General features: G+C 38.2%; 1 protein-coding gene across 1 annotated transcript in view; it reads left to right on the top strand.

The window, feature by feature from the left end:
* adamts3 (ADAM metallopeptidase with thrombospondin type 1 motif, 3) overlaps positions 1–10,842 on the top strand; it is a 98,121-nt gene extending 87,279 nt beyond the window's left edge. Inside the window, exons 20-22 of the mRNA XM_026321908.1 lie at positions 4,499–4,706; positions 6,158–6,275; positions 7,617–10,842. Coding sequence (XP_026177693.1) covers positions 4,499–4,706; positions 6,158–6,275; positions 7,617–8,101 — 811 coding nt within the window. The 3' untranslated portion in view covers positions 8,102–10,842. The remainder of the gene's footprint in view (positions 1–4,498; positions 4,707–6,157; positions 6,276–7,616) is intronic.
* Positions 10,843–17,105: the final 6,263 nt, after the last annotated feature.

The following is a 17,105-nucleotide window of genomic DNA, read 5'->3' as shown; positions in this document are numbered from 1 at the left end:
ATCAGAAAATATTTGGACCACTACACTTTGTGCTCACTTTATTGTGGTATAAGTTTAAATGGGTAAAATTTACACTTGCCCACCAATCCACACTCAATAATCCATGAGGACAAAATAAGAACATACTTTTAGAAATTTTAGAAAATGCATTAAAATGAAATCTCATCAAATGTTAATCAGTGCTTTAATTCAAGACTTTGTAGAAGCCCCTTTGGGAATAATTACAGCTTTAAGTCTTTTTCTACAAGCTTTACACACCTGGATTTGGGCAGTTTATCCCGTTCCTCCTAGCAGATCCTCTCAAGCTCTGTCAGATTGGAGTGGATGCACCTGAACTGTCATCTTTAATTCTCTCCACAGATTTTTAGTGAAGTTTAGGCCTGAACTGACTCTGTCAAGGAAAGTCAGAAACTTTTCTCCAAGCCATTTCAAATAAATAATCAAATTCTAATCAGGCACACAGACATCTGGTATTGATTAGATGTAAAGTGTAACATGTATTAGAAAAAGGCTAATAATAAAAAAAAAAACATACATGAACTGCACCAAAAACAAATTCACAAATAATTCAACATTTAGCATCGAGCTTCTGCTTCAGAGCATTCGTTTGCGGATGTAGTTGTCTCCTAATGTTTGTTTTACTGCTTCCTTTAGTTTCAAATTAAGACTCAGATGCTAAATAACCTATTCAAAGTGTGTAGCCTTAAATCTCATCTGCCAAGAAAATTTTTATCAATACATCCAACTTGTGTCACGGGACAAGTCATCATAACAAAAAAAAAAAAAATGACAGCCAGGTTAGAGGCAAGATAACATGAGTGTAAAAACACAACCTGCATGTGGCCGCACTTGAAACAGCAGCAGAAATGTGAGATAAAAAAAAAATTCAGGGGAGATTAAAATGCTGGCTGAGGGGTTGGAGTCTAAATTCAGGGTTATGACAGAAAAACCTTCAGGTGAGAGAAATGGCAGAAGGATACATATAAGCTGATTAGCGGTAGAATCTGTGAAACACCAAGACAAGGAAATAAAGGCAGGTGACTTCACTCAGTCATCACCTGAATTTGCCTTTAAGGATTAATAAAGTTTATCTCATCTGTTTTAATCTCAAAGCTGCACGACCCAGCTTCTTTGGGTTATCAGCTAAATTCAGTATTCAGAAATGACGCAACCAAACACACTGAAGACCTCACGCACTGAGCTAATGTTTATCTCCCAGCTGCTCTTTTCAGCTTTAAACAGAAAGTAGAGAAAGGTGAGAGATCTAAAGCTGCTAAGATCTGATGCTGTTTGTATTTATTTCTTAAGTCCTGAGTGACTTGTCTCTGCAGTGGAGCTTTTACTTCAGCTCACAGCAAACTTCATTTAAACTAACAAAGCCGATATTGCAGGGGTGGAACTCTTTCTGTGTTTTAGCCTAGGAAAGGTTTTACTTAAAAATCACCATGCCTTATGCATCATAATGAACAAACCTAACTTCATCAGAGGGATTGTTCAAGGCAGAGTGGCAGGAATCAGCAACTTCCAACCTCATCTGAGATTTCTCCAGCTTCTGATTGGCTGAATACGCCTGATCTAGGTAATCAGCAGTGGGCAGGATAGGGAGGGTTGGAAAACAAACTTTTTGGACTTGGAGTTGGACACCCCTGATCTAGTGCCATGGTCAGTTTTAACTTTCCTTCACAGGGATTTTGTCCGAAACCAGTTGTGAACTTTTAGGGCTAATTAAAAATTGTTAGCAATCTTGCACTGGACCACATTATATCAACATGTTGGCATGGTTTTGTTAGCGCTGTCTGATTTTTGTGGTGGCATCATGAGTCAACAGAGCATGAGGCCACTGGCCAAGCAAACAAGTAGATGAGTTTTTTGACGTTAAGAAAGACGGTATTTTGATCATTTGTCATATATTCTCTTGCTTGAATAAACAAACTGGAATGAGTGAAATAAACCAATCAGTATGTGTATTTTTCTGAAGCCCAAGCTTCACATCTGAATTTCTAAAGGGCATGTAGAGAATTGTGCAGCCTCAGTGGAGATTAATGCTCTCTCAAAGCTTTCTAGTTTTTTTTTTTTTTTTCTACTTCTTTGAGCCTTTGTAGTTTGTAGTCTGAGTTGGTCAGTGTAGGGAGGCTGACCTTTGAAAAGCAAGATGAATTTCTTCATAGCTGGCCTGATGTTTTTTAGACTCTACCTTCATTCATAGTCTGTCTTTTCTTTAGCTCAGACAGGGTCAAGATCTTGGAGAACACTTGAGCAGAGAAGATTAAAAAAAATGTCAGAGGAAATTTGGTGAAGTGTGCTTTAAAAAGTTATGAGTAAATGAGATGATGGATGTAAAGCAGTAAAATAAAAAGCTAATATTTTCATATTTAGTTTGCGGCTCCTTTTAACATGTTTTTATAATAACTGTTAAGGAAGGTAGATTTTAATAATGCTTTTAAGCTTGGGTTTGATATGTGTGTTGTTTTTTGGTGTTTGTTTGTTTTTCTTGTCTCTTCAGTGGAGAACACACCAAGACACATCCCCTCTTTCCCCTCTTTGTGAATAAAGTAAACTGCCTGAGTCTTCTTTGCTGATGGGTCTCGGCATTTCGGGGAGTTTAAATGCAGTCTGCATTCAGGCCGCTCAGCCTTTGTTAGCAAACACTTAACTGCTACATTCTAATTCTCTGCATTTATTTCCCAAGTCAGCCAATGATGTTTTCAAAACAATTCTTGCCTGCTCCTAAATTATATACTCCATTCTTTGCTGCCACAAAAAACCTGAAAGGTTTCAGGTTATTTATTGTCTAAACAGCCTGGAGGTGATGGCAGGTCCACACATACTGTGAGGCATTTTGTTTCTAAATTACCCAGAGTTTATTTCCCACAAATCTGACACGTTTGAAAAAGCTTTCAGAAACCATAAACTACATACGAAAAATGAAAAACAAAATCATGGAGTCATTTTGAAGGTATTCGTATAAATAGTTGTTCTCATAAGTTTACATGGCACAATTTGAGACATACTGGCCATGTTTTAATGTGTGTGTATCGACAGCTAGCCCTTTAAAATTCTCACCTACACTTTCAGAGTAAAAAGGATCCTGTGCAACAATGAAAAGCAGGACAATCACTGGTAGCAGCAAGCACAGTGCACCTGAAAATGTTGGGACTTGTAGCAGTTGGTGGTTTACAGATTCAGCTTACAAACTGACTAAATTCACAGAAAATACCGCAATAGATTTTGGTTTAGCCCAGAGGTTTGTATCCGAGACATGGTTCAGTCCTAAGTGAAGTACAAAATAACCTCAACTTTTACAAACCTGAAAATTTATCCAAGAGATAGCTGGGGGGTTTAAGATACCAAGCAGCAAACATAACACAGTCGTCTTACAAAATCTCACAGTAATCCATACAGTAGTTGCTGAGACATTTTTCCTATGAGCATACTGCTGGCATTGCTAAAATCTAAATTACATATCTTGGACGTCCAAATCAATGAATGAACACAGTGAGTGTAGCTGTGAGTTCTCCTCCAATCAATGCTCAATCAACTCTTCCCCATCTATTCTTGAAGTTTTCTTTTGATTGATATGATAATATAGTAATTATTGCCACTGTTCTCCATTCAGTGTCTGTAAAGGGAATAATGATACCTAAAGATAAGATCTACTGCTGCTGAGCTCTCTGATCATTTCCACGAGAGAGAGCAACACAGTGAAATACAATGAAGACCAATATGACAGCACAGCACTGGCTTCTGTCCCTGCAGTCAGATGGACCAGACAAAGGCTAAATAACTGTAATTATGAAACCAGCAGTATTTGTTGGTGTGAGGTAATAGTCCACGTTGCATAGTCCATCATATTGTTGACTGTCAGATGAGTTCAAATTTTTATTTATTGAAAACAATTAAATGATGCCACTGTGCAGCACTGAGGTTGTAGTAAATATATGTCCTGCTCTGGGGACAAAATGATTCAATGATCAAGGACTTTGAGATTTCATGTAAGTGTCCTGATAGTTACACACTGATATTTATGCATTAATTCCCAAAAACTCCGCTGACTAAAATTATATTCACGGCTCATTCACAATAAAAGAAGCATTTGATATTTGATCAACTCCTGCAACAAGTAAATCCAAAAACATGTATGTCAGGTTGATTGGTGACTCTAAATTGCCCATAGGAGTGAGTGTGAGTGTGTGAGGTTGTTTGTCTCTATGTGGCCCTGTGATGGACTGGTGACCTGTCCAGGGTGTACCCCTGCCTTTCATCCAAAGAGAGCTGGGATAGGCTCCAGCAGATCCCTGTGACCCTGGTTAGGAATAACGGGATGGATGGTACTTTAGCATTTTAATTTTATGGTTCATACTCCTCAACATTTCAGAGGGAGTTATTGTACCTCTTACATGACTGAACAGTGTCTATTACTTCAACCACTGTTTTTCTTAAATGTGTTATGACATGACAATGAAACCTGCTTTTCATCTACTCATTTTAATTTGTCCAGATGGATCTCAGAGGAATGGGAGCACTGTACAAAAACCTGTGGTAGCCTGGGCTTTCAGATCCGGACCGTTCGCTGTGTGCAGTTCTTCCACGACAGCACCAACCGCTCCGTCCACAGCAAATACTGCAGCGGGGAAAAGCCTGAGAGCAGGAGGCCCTGTAACAGAGTCCCATGTCCTGCCCAGTGGAGGATGGGAGCGTGGTCAGAGGTTCAGTATTAACAAGATCTAGTTCAAAAGATGGATTTTCTTTCTGTAGAAGTTCAGTTCGTCTGAGTTTAGGTCATTTGGTCACAGAGCCATCTGAATTATTTTATTTTTAACATAATCTTTATTATTCTTAATTTCCTCTCGTTTCGTATTGCTACAACTTTAAAGAGCATAGACCAGGTTATGCATCAAAAATGAGGAATCTGTGATATTTAATTTAATAGTGACACATCTCATCTGACAACGCAAATCTGCATGTCAGCAGTTATTCTGGCATAACATGTTAAAATATACTTTAACTCCTCTACACATATTCTGTATATACAGTATGCATATTCAGGCCATCAGTGACAACATTATAAGACTAACACTAGTACAATTTTGTTAAATTGTTTTTTTTTATGAGATAAGAATTGATGCAGGGAATAGTTCAGCCACTTTTTCACCATCCAGCAAATACTTGTATATCATCTAGTCATCTAGTCTGTTTTCAGTCTTGTATATTTAATTTTACTTTTTTTTAATTGCTTGACTATTAGTTATCAGAAAACTTACTAAATCGATTTTGTAGAAATTTTGAGAAAAGTGCAGCCCTGAGAAACGTGGAGCATGAGATCAAGTTTATTCCAGAGCACATTTGATTACTCCATCTTCACCACATTTGCTACATGACATGTTTTTGATTGAATATGTGCTGCCACATTGACAAATTCCTGTAGATGTAGCCTAACTCACACGAACTGAATGATAAATTTATCATTTTCACTCAGCAAATACAGATAAACTCAGGAGCCATGTACAAGAAGTCAGAGCAATTTGCAATAGGTGACATTATAACAAAATGATATGTTTAAATAGTAATACACAACTTATCCTTGTACCAAACTCAAATGTTATTGCCACCAACGTGATACTGTTGTGTGTATTTTGACACCACCAGATGGAGATATGAATAAATATATGTTGCTATTGTCATAGAAATACATTTAGAGAATTGTGCAGTGAATTGTCGTTTTACAAAGGTTTTACAACATATGATGAAAGTAGCACTCAGGCCTGTAATCCACTTGTTCTTCTGTAGAAGCCAAGTATGGTGGTGGAAGAATAAAGAAAACCCTTTAGCCAAATGTAACTGAACTCTGTTATGTAAAGGAAATATATTGAAAGTAACCAACAAACAGCAAAGCAAGCTCCCAAACATTTTTGCAGTAGGTTCTCAGGCTAATAGATAGAAAGAGAAGTATTCACACTGCTTTTTTTTATTTTCACTGGGTCAACAGTGGGACGTTTTGTTTCTAGGTGGAGATTGCGATCAGGCCGTCTTGACCACCCATAGAGTTATTCTGACATTCACCTCTGTGTGTGTGTGACCTGCTTCCACACATTGTGCGGAAGCAGGTATTGTGCTGTTTTGCTGTATATGAGGGTGTCTGTGTTTGCACTCTCCACAGTGCTCTGTGACCTGTGGGGAGGGGATGGAGAGGCGTCTGGTCACTTGTCGCATCGGAGATCAGTGTAACGGAGAAAAACCTGAGACTGTGAGACCATGCAGACCAAGACCCTGCCATGGTAAGAGTGTCAGTCATTAAGAAAGGAAAATGAATACCTCTTCTAGCAGTCACAACACAGCTGCAGTTTCTTTTTCATTCAACTAATCAACATTTCAGCACATTTTGTGTCCTTCGGAATCAAAGGCAGTAATAATCAGCCATGCTGCTTAATCCAAAAAGTTCTCTAGACCCAAAAAAAAAAAAACCCACCTAATTTGTCATTGCTTTTCAAAAACACCCAAAAGGAGCCAAACCTACAGGTTTCATAAGCCCTGTATTTTCCTCAACCTTCAAGGCAGCCATTAGTTTCTATCCAATTCCACCTGGCACTGAAATCAATTGGTAGAAATGTGAAACTTGCTTGAGTAATTCATCAAAGTGAGCGTGTCATTGTGAGTCTGCATTCATTTATTTTTTTTATTTTGCTTGAGTTGTAAATGCAGATCATGTGCATTTTTACTCAACAATGTGCACCAACCTCCGAAAAATAGTGTATTGTCTTTGATTACTTACAAACAACAAGGTTTCAAGACATTTGCATGACCTACAGAAATGACACTAAAGCGTTCTCTGCAGAATAGTCAGAGGTATTGATATCCATCAAACCAACCTGCAGCATCCCTCAATTCAACCTTTAAGTTTAAGTCACTTTTACAGCTGTTGTGTTTCCACATTTCATTTTGAAACAAAGTGGTTCGAATCTGTGGCAACAAACGCCAAGACTTATGGGTATTCTAGTAGAAGTTTAAAATTAGTGGTCAGAACATACACCTGTGGGATGCGTCTATATTAGGTAATACTGAGGATATCATAAAAATGAATAAAGTCTAAAAATCTGAATGACAAAGATTTCTGACTACTGCACAATAAAATCAAATTTAGATCAATTTTAGCAATCATCTACCATCTTAGAGAAAAATTTAGGAAATGGATTATGGATATTGTGTATTGGGCTGCCTGATGGTTAGAAGAGTTGTTGAGAATCTGGAAATAGAGTCAGCCATAAGTACTGTTCAGGAACCCTCTGGGGTTTTCAAGCATTGCCAGGCATGTGACTCCATGACTCGGTTGTAATGGTAATGCTATCATGAGATTGAAACAGGAAAAACTCAGACCTGCCTAGAATTAACATTTACAGTGGTATAAAACTAGGTCACAAACTTCAACAGAATGATGTTCATTCTGCTGAGGTCTGCTGCTGAATGTGCTGTGACTGAAATGTGCAACAGTTTCCTGATGGTGTAAACACTTTCTGTCAGACTGATTAAAGCAGGGCCCTAGTGCTCTGTAATTCACTCCCATCCATTAAGCCTTTTTGATCTCTTTCCATGGTTCACACTGTGTGCCCTTTGACTTTCAGATGAGCCATGTAATGGTGATAAATCCATCTTCTGTCAAATGGAGGTGCTAGCGCGATACTGCTCTATACCAGGCTACAACAAACTGTGCTGCGACTCCTGCAGCAAGCGCAGCGGAGCTCTGTCTTTGTTCTCTGAGGCGGCTGAGACAGAGGAGCAGGTCCGCTTCGGATCAGCCTCCCAGCTGCTAGAGACATTAACAGCCTCTGTAGCTGCCAATGGCACTCGCAGTGGTAAACAAAGCTCAACCAAAGCATCTGTCACATCAGCCAATGCTGCAAAACACCTCACCACCCCTGCTCCGATACGGAAAATCCCTACAAAGATCACTACAGCACCAAAGCGGGTTCCACGGGACGTGGGTCTCGATGGCAGGAAGCTGCCTGCCCTGACACCATCTCCCATGGCAGAATCTAACGATGGTCACAGGTCAAGCAGCTTCACAGATAGCTGGTGGCCTACAGCATATTCTGAAGTGGAAAGATGAAAGTGCTGACACTTTTTCACTTAAGGACTTTTAATGTACGGTAGATAATCCAGCTTCATCCTGAGTCTTCTCATGCCAAAACACCACAAAAAGAAAAACAGAGAGAACAAAAGAAAAGTGCTGGTTCACTTTAAGAATTTTCCTTTTTGCCCCTGATATTGACTTTTAATATCACTTTGACATCGTGCAGTGAGTATATGGGCTTACACAGCACTCTTTGCTTCCATGCTTTATATTTAGATTAAAATTTGCAATAATTTCAAAGTAAAGGGGTTCATGATCTGAAAGGAAATGAAACACAGTTTTGCTAGTTTACAGTGAATAATTTCAGGGATACAGAATATTACTAAGATTGCTTGATTCCAATCAAACCTTAAGATCCAGTGACTCTTGAAGATTTGTTTGGGTTTCTTTGACACTTGCACTGTCACAGCTGAGGTGACAGATGCAGGAAGGTCTTTGCGTTTCCCCTGTTGATTGGTATTTTCTCTGCTCTTGTCATGAATCAGGCTCAGTCTTGGTGTCTGGAGTGTTTTGCACCAGGTCATCTGGCAAACACACAGCAGACAGCAAGAGAGAAAATGTCAACAGGTGCAAATATTAAACCTGATTCATTCTGGAAAAATCTGTGCAGACTTGCATCGATAGAAGTCAGTACAGAAATTGATACAGGTATTGGTGCACTTATAGTAAAATCAAAGAAACTACAACGTACGAACTGAAGCATAAGCAGCAACATTTAATATATTCTTTAGGTAAATCCCAGGTGTTATGCATTTTAATAACACTGCATATCAGAGGCCTAGCCTGTGACCTATTGAGCTGGATGAGAGATTTAGTTTGCTATGTGTTCCGATTAAGATCTTAAATCCAGTAGAGCTAAAACTGCCATTTTCTTGCCAAAAATCTACATATGAAGCTTGACTTTTTACAGTACTTGTGGAATCACTGCATACACAAATCAAACACCAGACATTGAGTGCACAGATAAAGTGACCAGAGATGTACCAGTGAAAGCCATTAGGAAAATTATTTTAGTTGTATAGATTTTTTTTTTTATATCCAGCAGTCTACAGTGGGTATTTATAAAGGTTCCTGTAAATACTGTACTTGAAAATGTCATGGAAATTTCAGTATTATATTAAGAAGCTAAGGGGACTTTCAAACACCCTGTATTATTGATTCAAATAACAATGGTTCTTCATTGTGTTTACCTTTTCACTGGAGTTAACAAAATTACAAAGGGAGTTAAAGGGGGAAATATTCAGTCTACATGTTGGTGCGGTTTAACGTACTGCAGATACAGTATTTTTTAAAGGATGGTTCAACATTTTAGTTTTCTTGTTGAGACTTAGATGAGAAGAGTGAGACCACTCTCATGTCTGTGCCCTGTTACTATCAGACAGAGCCAACCAGCTGTTTTCTCATTTTTCCAGGCTTTATGCTAAGCTAAACTATATTTAGCTAAATGCAAACATGGTGGTATGACTTTCTGAATAAGCATATTTTCCAAAATGTTGAACTATTCCTTGCAATGCTCAGAGCTGGTTATTAATTGTTGGTTGGGTCAGTACTGATAGCCCTTTCACATTAGACTCATTTGATTGAATTTTTATATCAACAATCTTGCTTAATGGAGTTTTAAGCCTGTTGTATCCTTTTGCATTCAGTCTGATTAAAGGTCTGCAGGAACAAATCCTCATTGTAAGCACAGGAAGCTGCACATTCAGTTTTAGTGTATGTGGAACATGTTTTCTTCCCAAAGGATTTTCTAAAAGCCTTTTGTTTATCATGCGAGAAGATTCAGGAAAAAGAAAGCTATTTATTAAAAAAAGGATTTCCTCACAACCACCATGCATCTGACTGCAATAGCAAAGACACAGTTTTGTGTTTTCAGCACAGAAGTAGCTCGCAACTATTCACACTCACTCCTGTGTGCCAATGTATAGAACATGTATATAGCATTGAGTACATAAATATTTATTGAAAGTTAAAGGGTTCTGCTTTGTTTTTAGTACAGTACAGTACTGTGTGGTGCCGACTGGTCTATAAGCTGCAGCAGATAAATGATTGAAAACTGATCACCTTTTCATTTCATCCACATTTTCCAACTTTAAATGGATTTCTACTTTTTAAAAAACAGTAGACTAGAAATGACATTGTTTTTTGGAAAACAATTAGATGTAAATATACATGCTCAACTTTGAGATATTTACTCGTCAGAAAGCTGTCTTTTCACAGCTGTTTTGTAGAGGTTGTTAACAAAGCTGTAACATCACAGCGACTTGTACTGAACTGACAAATGCCTTATTTTACCCAATAAATGTAAAGTAGTGTAGTATCAGTAACCCAGTAAAGTTGTTTTTTTATGCTGTTTGTAGTTGTCAGAAATGTCTAGACATTTACGTTTTCCACCAGTTTTGTTCATATCTCTTACTTGCTGCCTATAAAACATTGCTGCTAATGTTATACAGAGCTTTTAATAATAAATAGGATAGTTGTAGATGTTACATTGACAATCCCTGAGCCTCAGACAGATATAACTGCATAGGATTCTCCATGTACTGTATCAATACCCCTGTGCTATACGTGCATTGAAGTATTACGATTGTCATGACTGTCAGTCATTCTCAGCTCTATTCACTTTTCTACATATTTATGTAGATTGGAGTGTACACTACTGATGCTGTTTGTTGTAATGGGGAGCACATAGCAATAAAAGATATGATGAACTACTCTGATTTCTTGTTTCCTGGCTTTCTTCCATCATCATTGTCCATCTGTGAAGTTCAGTATTGCACCATTAAAGAAACATTAATTTATTTTTATCATTTATTTCGCTAATTTTAGTTCCATTTTTTTTATATCCCAAGATCACTAATTCCTGTCAGGGCCTAACACTGTGAAGAATAACACGCTATCTTTAGATCCTTATTTCAGACAAGAAAACAACATTAATGACTCTTGGCATAAAAGTTCATTTTTGACTTTTAAACATATTAACACTATAAACACATACAAAAGCAAAAGCAAACTGAATGTTTCTTATTAGATAGTCTCCTTTCTGACAGTCACACCACAGTTGCAAACCCACCAATAAAGTCCTACAAAGAAGATTCATATTTTCATGGTGTTTTAAACCTTTGTTGTGTGATGAGATGGATTTCTTTCTTTCTTCAAATGAGTCCACTGTTGTTTTTGGATATCCGTTTTTGAACAATCTCATTTTTATTATGGTGTCACCAACCGAGAGCAGCAAGCTAGTAGACAAGATGCTTCAAGATACTTCAAATGAGCTACCTACAATAGTAGTGAGTAAAGTCAAAGTTTTCAGACTGTCTATGTATATACTTGTATTTGATAATAAGTAAATTATGACTTTATGAATTCTTATATGCTTCCAGTGATCTCTGCTACCTAATAGGTTGACACTCTGGAGCAGTATGGAGCTAGAGAGCCAGGAGGTTAATAAGCCCATTCAAATCTACAGGTACCAGCACCATTACGCCATGTTTTAATTGTGCTAAAACATAAAGTTGTTGCAGTATACACCCCACTGTTACTCCTGGGGACGTTACATAAACAGCACTCATGTTTTTGTTTCATTTTATTTCAGATACTCAACTTTTTAACCATGCTGTATGCTGCAACTCCAGCTGTTTCACCAATTAAATACACTGTCATGTCCGCTCCACACTGTGATGATCCACGCAGAACACACTGCAGAAACATTATTAAAAATGTGTTTATTACTAGAAAATATCACTCAACTCCTCTCCCTGACTATAAAATATTTAAAATATTTCTTATGAAAAATGAAAATTGTTTATGATCGTTAGTGATAGTGACTTGGACCTGTCCCATATTTGACCTCCAGTTGATAGAATGATTATGAAACTGGCATTGCACACTCAACCAAACAAGTCACATACAGACCAAGCAGCCATAACATCATGACCGCCTGGTTAATACTGTGTACACAGGAGTCAATGCAGCGGCTGGGTGGCACTTGTGTTACTCTGCAGCTCACTGTGCATCTTCTGTGTGCATCTTCTGTGAGTATGTTTGCTTTCATAGTTCTACTGTCAGAAAATGCAAACATCTATCTGCCATTCAATGAAAAACAGTTGGAAGAGGAATGAAAACTGGATGTTTCAGATAAATTCAACAGCCTCCCCAATCTAGTTATGAATCACCACTATAGCTGCTGAATGTTTCTCTTCATAGAGACCAGTATACAGTGTGGGGATACAAGCACCACAATTTTGCCCTGTTCATTTATAGAACCTAACAGAAATTTACCAGTGGCCCAGGATCACCTGTGTGGTCTTGTATTCAGCATCAGTCCTATGGTGTCTGGAAAGCTATCATACGATGAAGTAATTGACACCTTTGTAGCGAGAAAAAGGGAGGATTATATATTAGCAGTGTGAGGAGGAGTATTCAGGGTATGGTTTGTTACTTGACAGTGCTGAACTGAGTATTAAGACAGCCATGAGAAGAAGAAAAGCACTCTGTTAAACCTCATCCACTGTTAGAACACTGAAGCCTGAGTGCTAAGAAAACAAATGAGAAGATCTTGTCATGTATCATGACAGGTACGCGGTATTTAATTAATTTGTTTTATGGAGACTAGGTAAGTGCTGCTGATCTTTTCTGCTGCGTTGGATTATTCATGACACCACGACTGAGCCCTCTTTTAAACTGTTTTGGCTTGAATTTAAAATGGTCCCTGTCATGATCTATCTTCAGTTTTGTCAGTATGTTATTTCAAATATTGATCCCCTAAGAGGAAAAAAGTCTTTCTGAACATGGGTTGCAATTCCTTAAAGTGGCATATAAACTTACTGGGTCAGAAACTATAAAGGGTTTCATCATTTCTGAGCACAGGTGGAGTCTAGTGGTCAGCATGGTGGTTTAGTGGTTACCACTGTTGCCTCACAGCAAGAAGGTTCCTGGTTTGAAACCCAGCAGTGGCCTTTCTGTGTGGAGTTTGTATGTTCTCCCTGTGCTTGTGTGGGTTTTCTCCAGGTACTCTGGTTTCCTCCCACAGAAATGAATAAAGAAACAGAAATGTAGAAATTTCTGCAAATTTATTAAAAAAGAAAAACTGAAATATCACCTGGTCATAAGTATATGTATATTTCAGTTTTTCTTTTTTAATAAATTTGCAAACATTTCTACATTTCTGTTTTTTTCTGTCAAGATGGGGTGCTGAGTGTACATTAATGAGAAATAAAATGAACTTTTTTGATTTTGGCAAATGGCTGCAATGACACAAAGAGTGAAAAATTTAAAGGGGTCTGAATACTTTCCGTACCCACTGTATGTCAGGTTGATTGGTGACTCTAAATTGCCCATAGGAGTGAGTGTGAGTGTGTGTGGTTGTTTGTCTCTATGTGGCCCTGTGATGGACTGATGACCTGTCCAGGGTGTACCCCTGTCTTTCACCCAAAGACAGCTGGGATAGGCTCCAGCAGATCCCTGTGACCCTAATTAGGAATAACAGGAATAGATAACAGATGGATGATTGGATGAGGAGTCTAGTTATTGAGATGCTACTAATTACTGTACTGTACTTGAATGCACTGTAGTTAAATGAGCAAACCCTACAGCCAGTTTCTAAAATCCCATGGAGAGTGGAGATTATAACAAGCATTTTTAACATTGTCTAGGTTTGACATGTTCATTTCTAGTTACACTGGAGGCATTTACAAATGCATTCTGACTCCAACTAGTCAAAAATCCCTTAAAAATATCCATATTGTGCTGTTTTACAATTTATTATACTGTACCTGAGGTCTCCAAAGAAACACCCGTGACTCATTTTTAAATATTTTGAAAAAACAACTGTGATGACTGTGAATAATAACTCAATTCTCAATTTCAATATATCTCCACTATAGTTTTGACCAGATAGATACCAGCAATTCAATTTTTACTAGTAATATATTCATCTGAGATGTCCAAGAATTGCTCATTTAAATACACTTTTTATGTAAATCCTCTGCAGTCATTATTTCTCTTTTAACTTGACAAAATTGCAATGTCATTCTGTGTGTGAGTTTTTCTTCTGTGATTATCTCACAGCTGCAGCAAAATCATTCTGTATACACTGTGTAAAAGCAGCAAGCATTTCACTAGTATTAATTGCCTTTTACACTTTACTACAGAAAGCTAATATGGACAACAGAAATCCAATATTGGATTAGTCCAGGTGCCTATTTCAACCTTCTCATAGGACTCTAGATTATTTCCCACTAACACGGAATTCTTCCAATCTGTATGGTGTAGTTTATGTTGCTGCAGAATGTATTTGGACTGAGTCCCTTTGGGATAAGCTGCAAAATTAATTTTTATTAAGATGTGATTTTGAGAAATGTTTCCCAGAGTATCTGAGAAATACGTTTTGTCCAAATACTAAAAATATAAAATTCCAACTTTTATTCTACTCAGTGCTGCAGTGGAGATGTTGAGAAGACAAGATCGACACCTCAAAACTTTCTCCACAGATAACAATAAAATACAACCAAAAGCAAAGGAGCACGGCTGGAGACATCCATGCATGTAAGCCTCTGAGCTCCCTTGAGAAATAGGATGAGACAGAGGCACCACAAATGCAGGAGCAGACAGAAAGGAGAATGGCACACTGCTGGTGCAGTCATCGCCACTGCCAGAGTCCCTGTGCTGCATGACAAAATCAGGAGAATATAGGCAAAGGATGGGGCTAGATTATCTGTGGTAAAACCCTGAGAACATTGTCCACTCAGATTAAGGCCATGTAAAAGATAATTAGTTAAGCAAAACAAAAAAATTTAACTTTTGTTTCCTTCTACATTTCCTTCGTGAACAGAGGCACATAAAGAGTCATATTTTTCATGAGCAACCAGCAAAGCACTGGATGATTTATTTTCTTGCGTTGCTTTCTTGCAGTGCTCAGAGCTTAGGTGCATGACTGATGGAGCTTATCCTCTCAGCTGACACACTATAAAATACTTTGCACTTATAGGGTGGCTGCTTTTGTCAATGCTGCAGAAACATGGCATACAGTAACCAAGCTATGGAAAAGCCACTGGCCTGCACCAGCGTGACTTGCTAATTTTCAGTCACTGGCAGACCATTGAGAAAGTCTGCTGCATTCACTTTTAATAAAAATTAGATGTTCTATCTGTTCTAGCTTTCCCTATTATTACAACTCCAGGCCATATCAGTGCTGTTCATCGTTGTTAATGAAGCCTAACAAGTCTAATGTGAACGAACATCATTGATGTTACTGATGTTCCTTGTCTTGCCGAAGGTCACTTTAACATGTACAGTATCAGAAGTTGGTGGTAAATGCATATCTCATTCTGAGCACTTTGCAATTTATTATGTGCAAATTACAATCTGGGATATGTTTGTGTGTGTATATGCTTTTTTAAAATTAATATGTGTAAATGTATGTTTGTATATGTGTTTTTAACAAGCCTGTAATTGAATCATAAAATTGAAATAATAAAATTACTGGATTTGTATTTGTGTTATTGTATAATGTGTATATTAACCATCAGGTCTATGAGTGAAAAGTCTGTCTGAGGCATGCTGAGCTATGAGTGGTATAAGAGCTGAGTCAATAAAAAGGATGAAAAAAAAAACAACTAAACACCTACAGATGATTTGTTGATGCAGTAACTCTCCTGACAGTGTGCACAGCCACAGCAGAGTTCATCCAGTGGCAGGGGCTCATCCAGTGGGCTCAGCCTGTGTGAACATTTCCATGACAGGATCTCCAGTTGTCTGAGCTCGACTGAATGAGGGGTGAGATCACCAAAATCCTGTGACAAAATGACTTGACTTGGAAGACACTGACAAGCTTTTGGCAAAACAGTGCTTGTTTCATGTGGTAGAGAAGATCTGTGATTTGACTGATGCCTGTCTGTCCAGGGTGTATGTGGCTCCAGCCCATACACCTTGGATGTTCCAGGATATGCAGAATAGAAACTGAATGGATGGGTGAATCTTTGACTCCCATCACAGGATGTTCGGGACTCTTGAGGTATTGGATCTTGCTTAAACGCACATCTCATAAATGCTCAGTCTATTTTTGAGTGGATCACAGTGGTTATAATTAAAACTGTTCTACAGTCATTCACTGAGCTTATCAAATCAGTGATTGATTTCCATCATCAAAACTAACTTACAGACTGTTTTCATTGCCATTCATGGCTCATCAGAGATGAATGGTGACAGTGTGGACGTAAACTCTTCTAGACCTTAATGACAGAGTTTATAGGCTGCTGAAGTATTAGCTGTGTTGTAAATTCTGTGTGCATCACTGCTCTGACTCCACTCCACTACAGCTGGTGCTTATCTACCCAGTTATTTAATTCAGTCTTATTGCAACCCCCATTGGCTCAAAACGCTTGTCTTTAATCAGCCTTATTAAATGAACTATGGCAAGCCATGTTGTTGTATCGAAGTGTGTTATGCTTTAAAGGGTTTTGCAATAACAGAGATGCCCTGCTGAAGTTGTGATACTCTTGTGACGCCTTTAAACAAGCCTTTATATAATAAATATGGGTTCATTGCTGAGCATTTTTCTCTGGTTGTATTTTAAATAGCTACTTTGGTGTTCAAACAATATTAATTATACAGCTGAGACGTGTCTGTCTAAACAGTTTTGTAAACAGTAAACAGTTTTGAGACGCTTCCCCCTCATGTATCTCTTAATGGGACTGCCAGGTGATTTTCTTTGCCATGTTTATGTATCACTGGTGGGCGGTCTCGGCTGGTAGGTAGGCGGTACGAATATAATATAATGCATGCTGTGTTTAAACACGTCCACAGTTTGAGTGATTAAAAATCGAACAGTGCCTTTAAATGTTGAGTATAGGGTGCTAACCCCGCCTTCTCTGCAGAGGGTTCTGGGGGTTTACGCCATGTCGTATTAAAAGTGCACTCACTCGAATGCCACCTACTGCGCATGTCAGAAAACAAATCAAACGTCTGCCGCGCGTGCAAGCTT

This window comes from Mastacembelus armatus, chromosome 9 (assembly GCF_900324485.2).
Source record: "Mastacembelus armatus chromosome 9, fMasArm1.2, whole genome shotgun sequence".
Lineage (NCBI taxonomy): Eukaryota > Metazoa > Chordata > Actinopteri > Synbranchiformes > Mastacembelidae > Mastacembelus > Mastacembelus armatus.
This window is presented reverse-complemented; position numbering and strand designations above follow the sequence as displayed.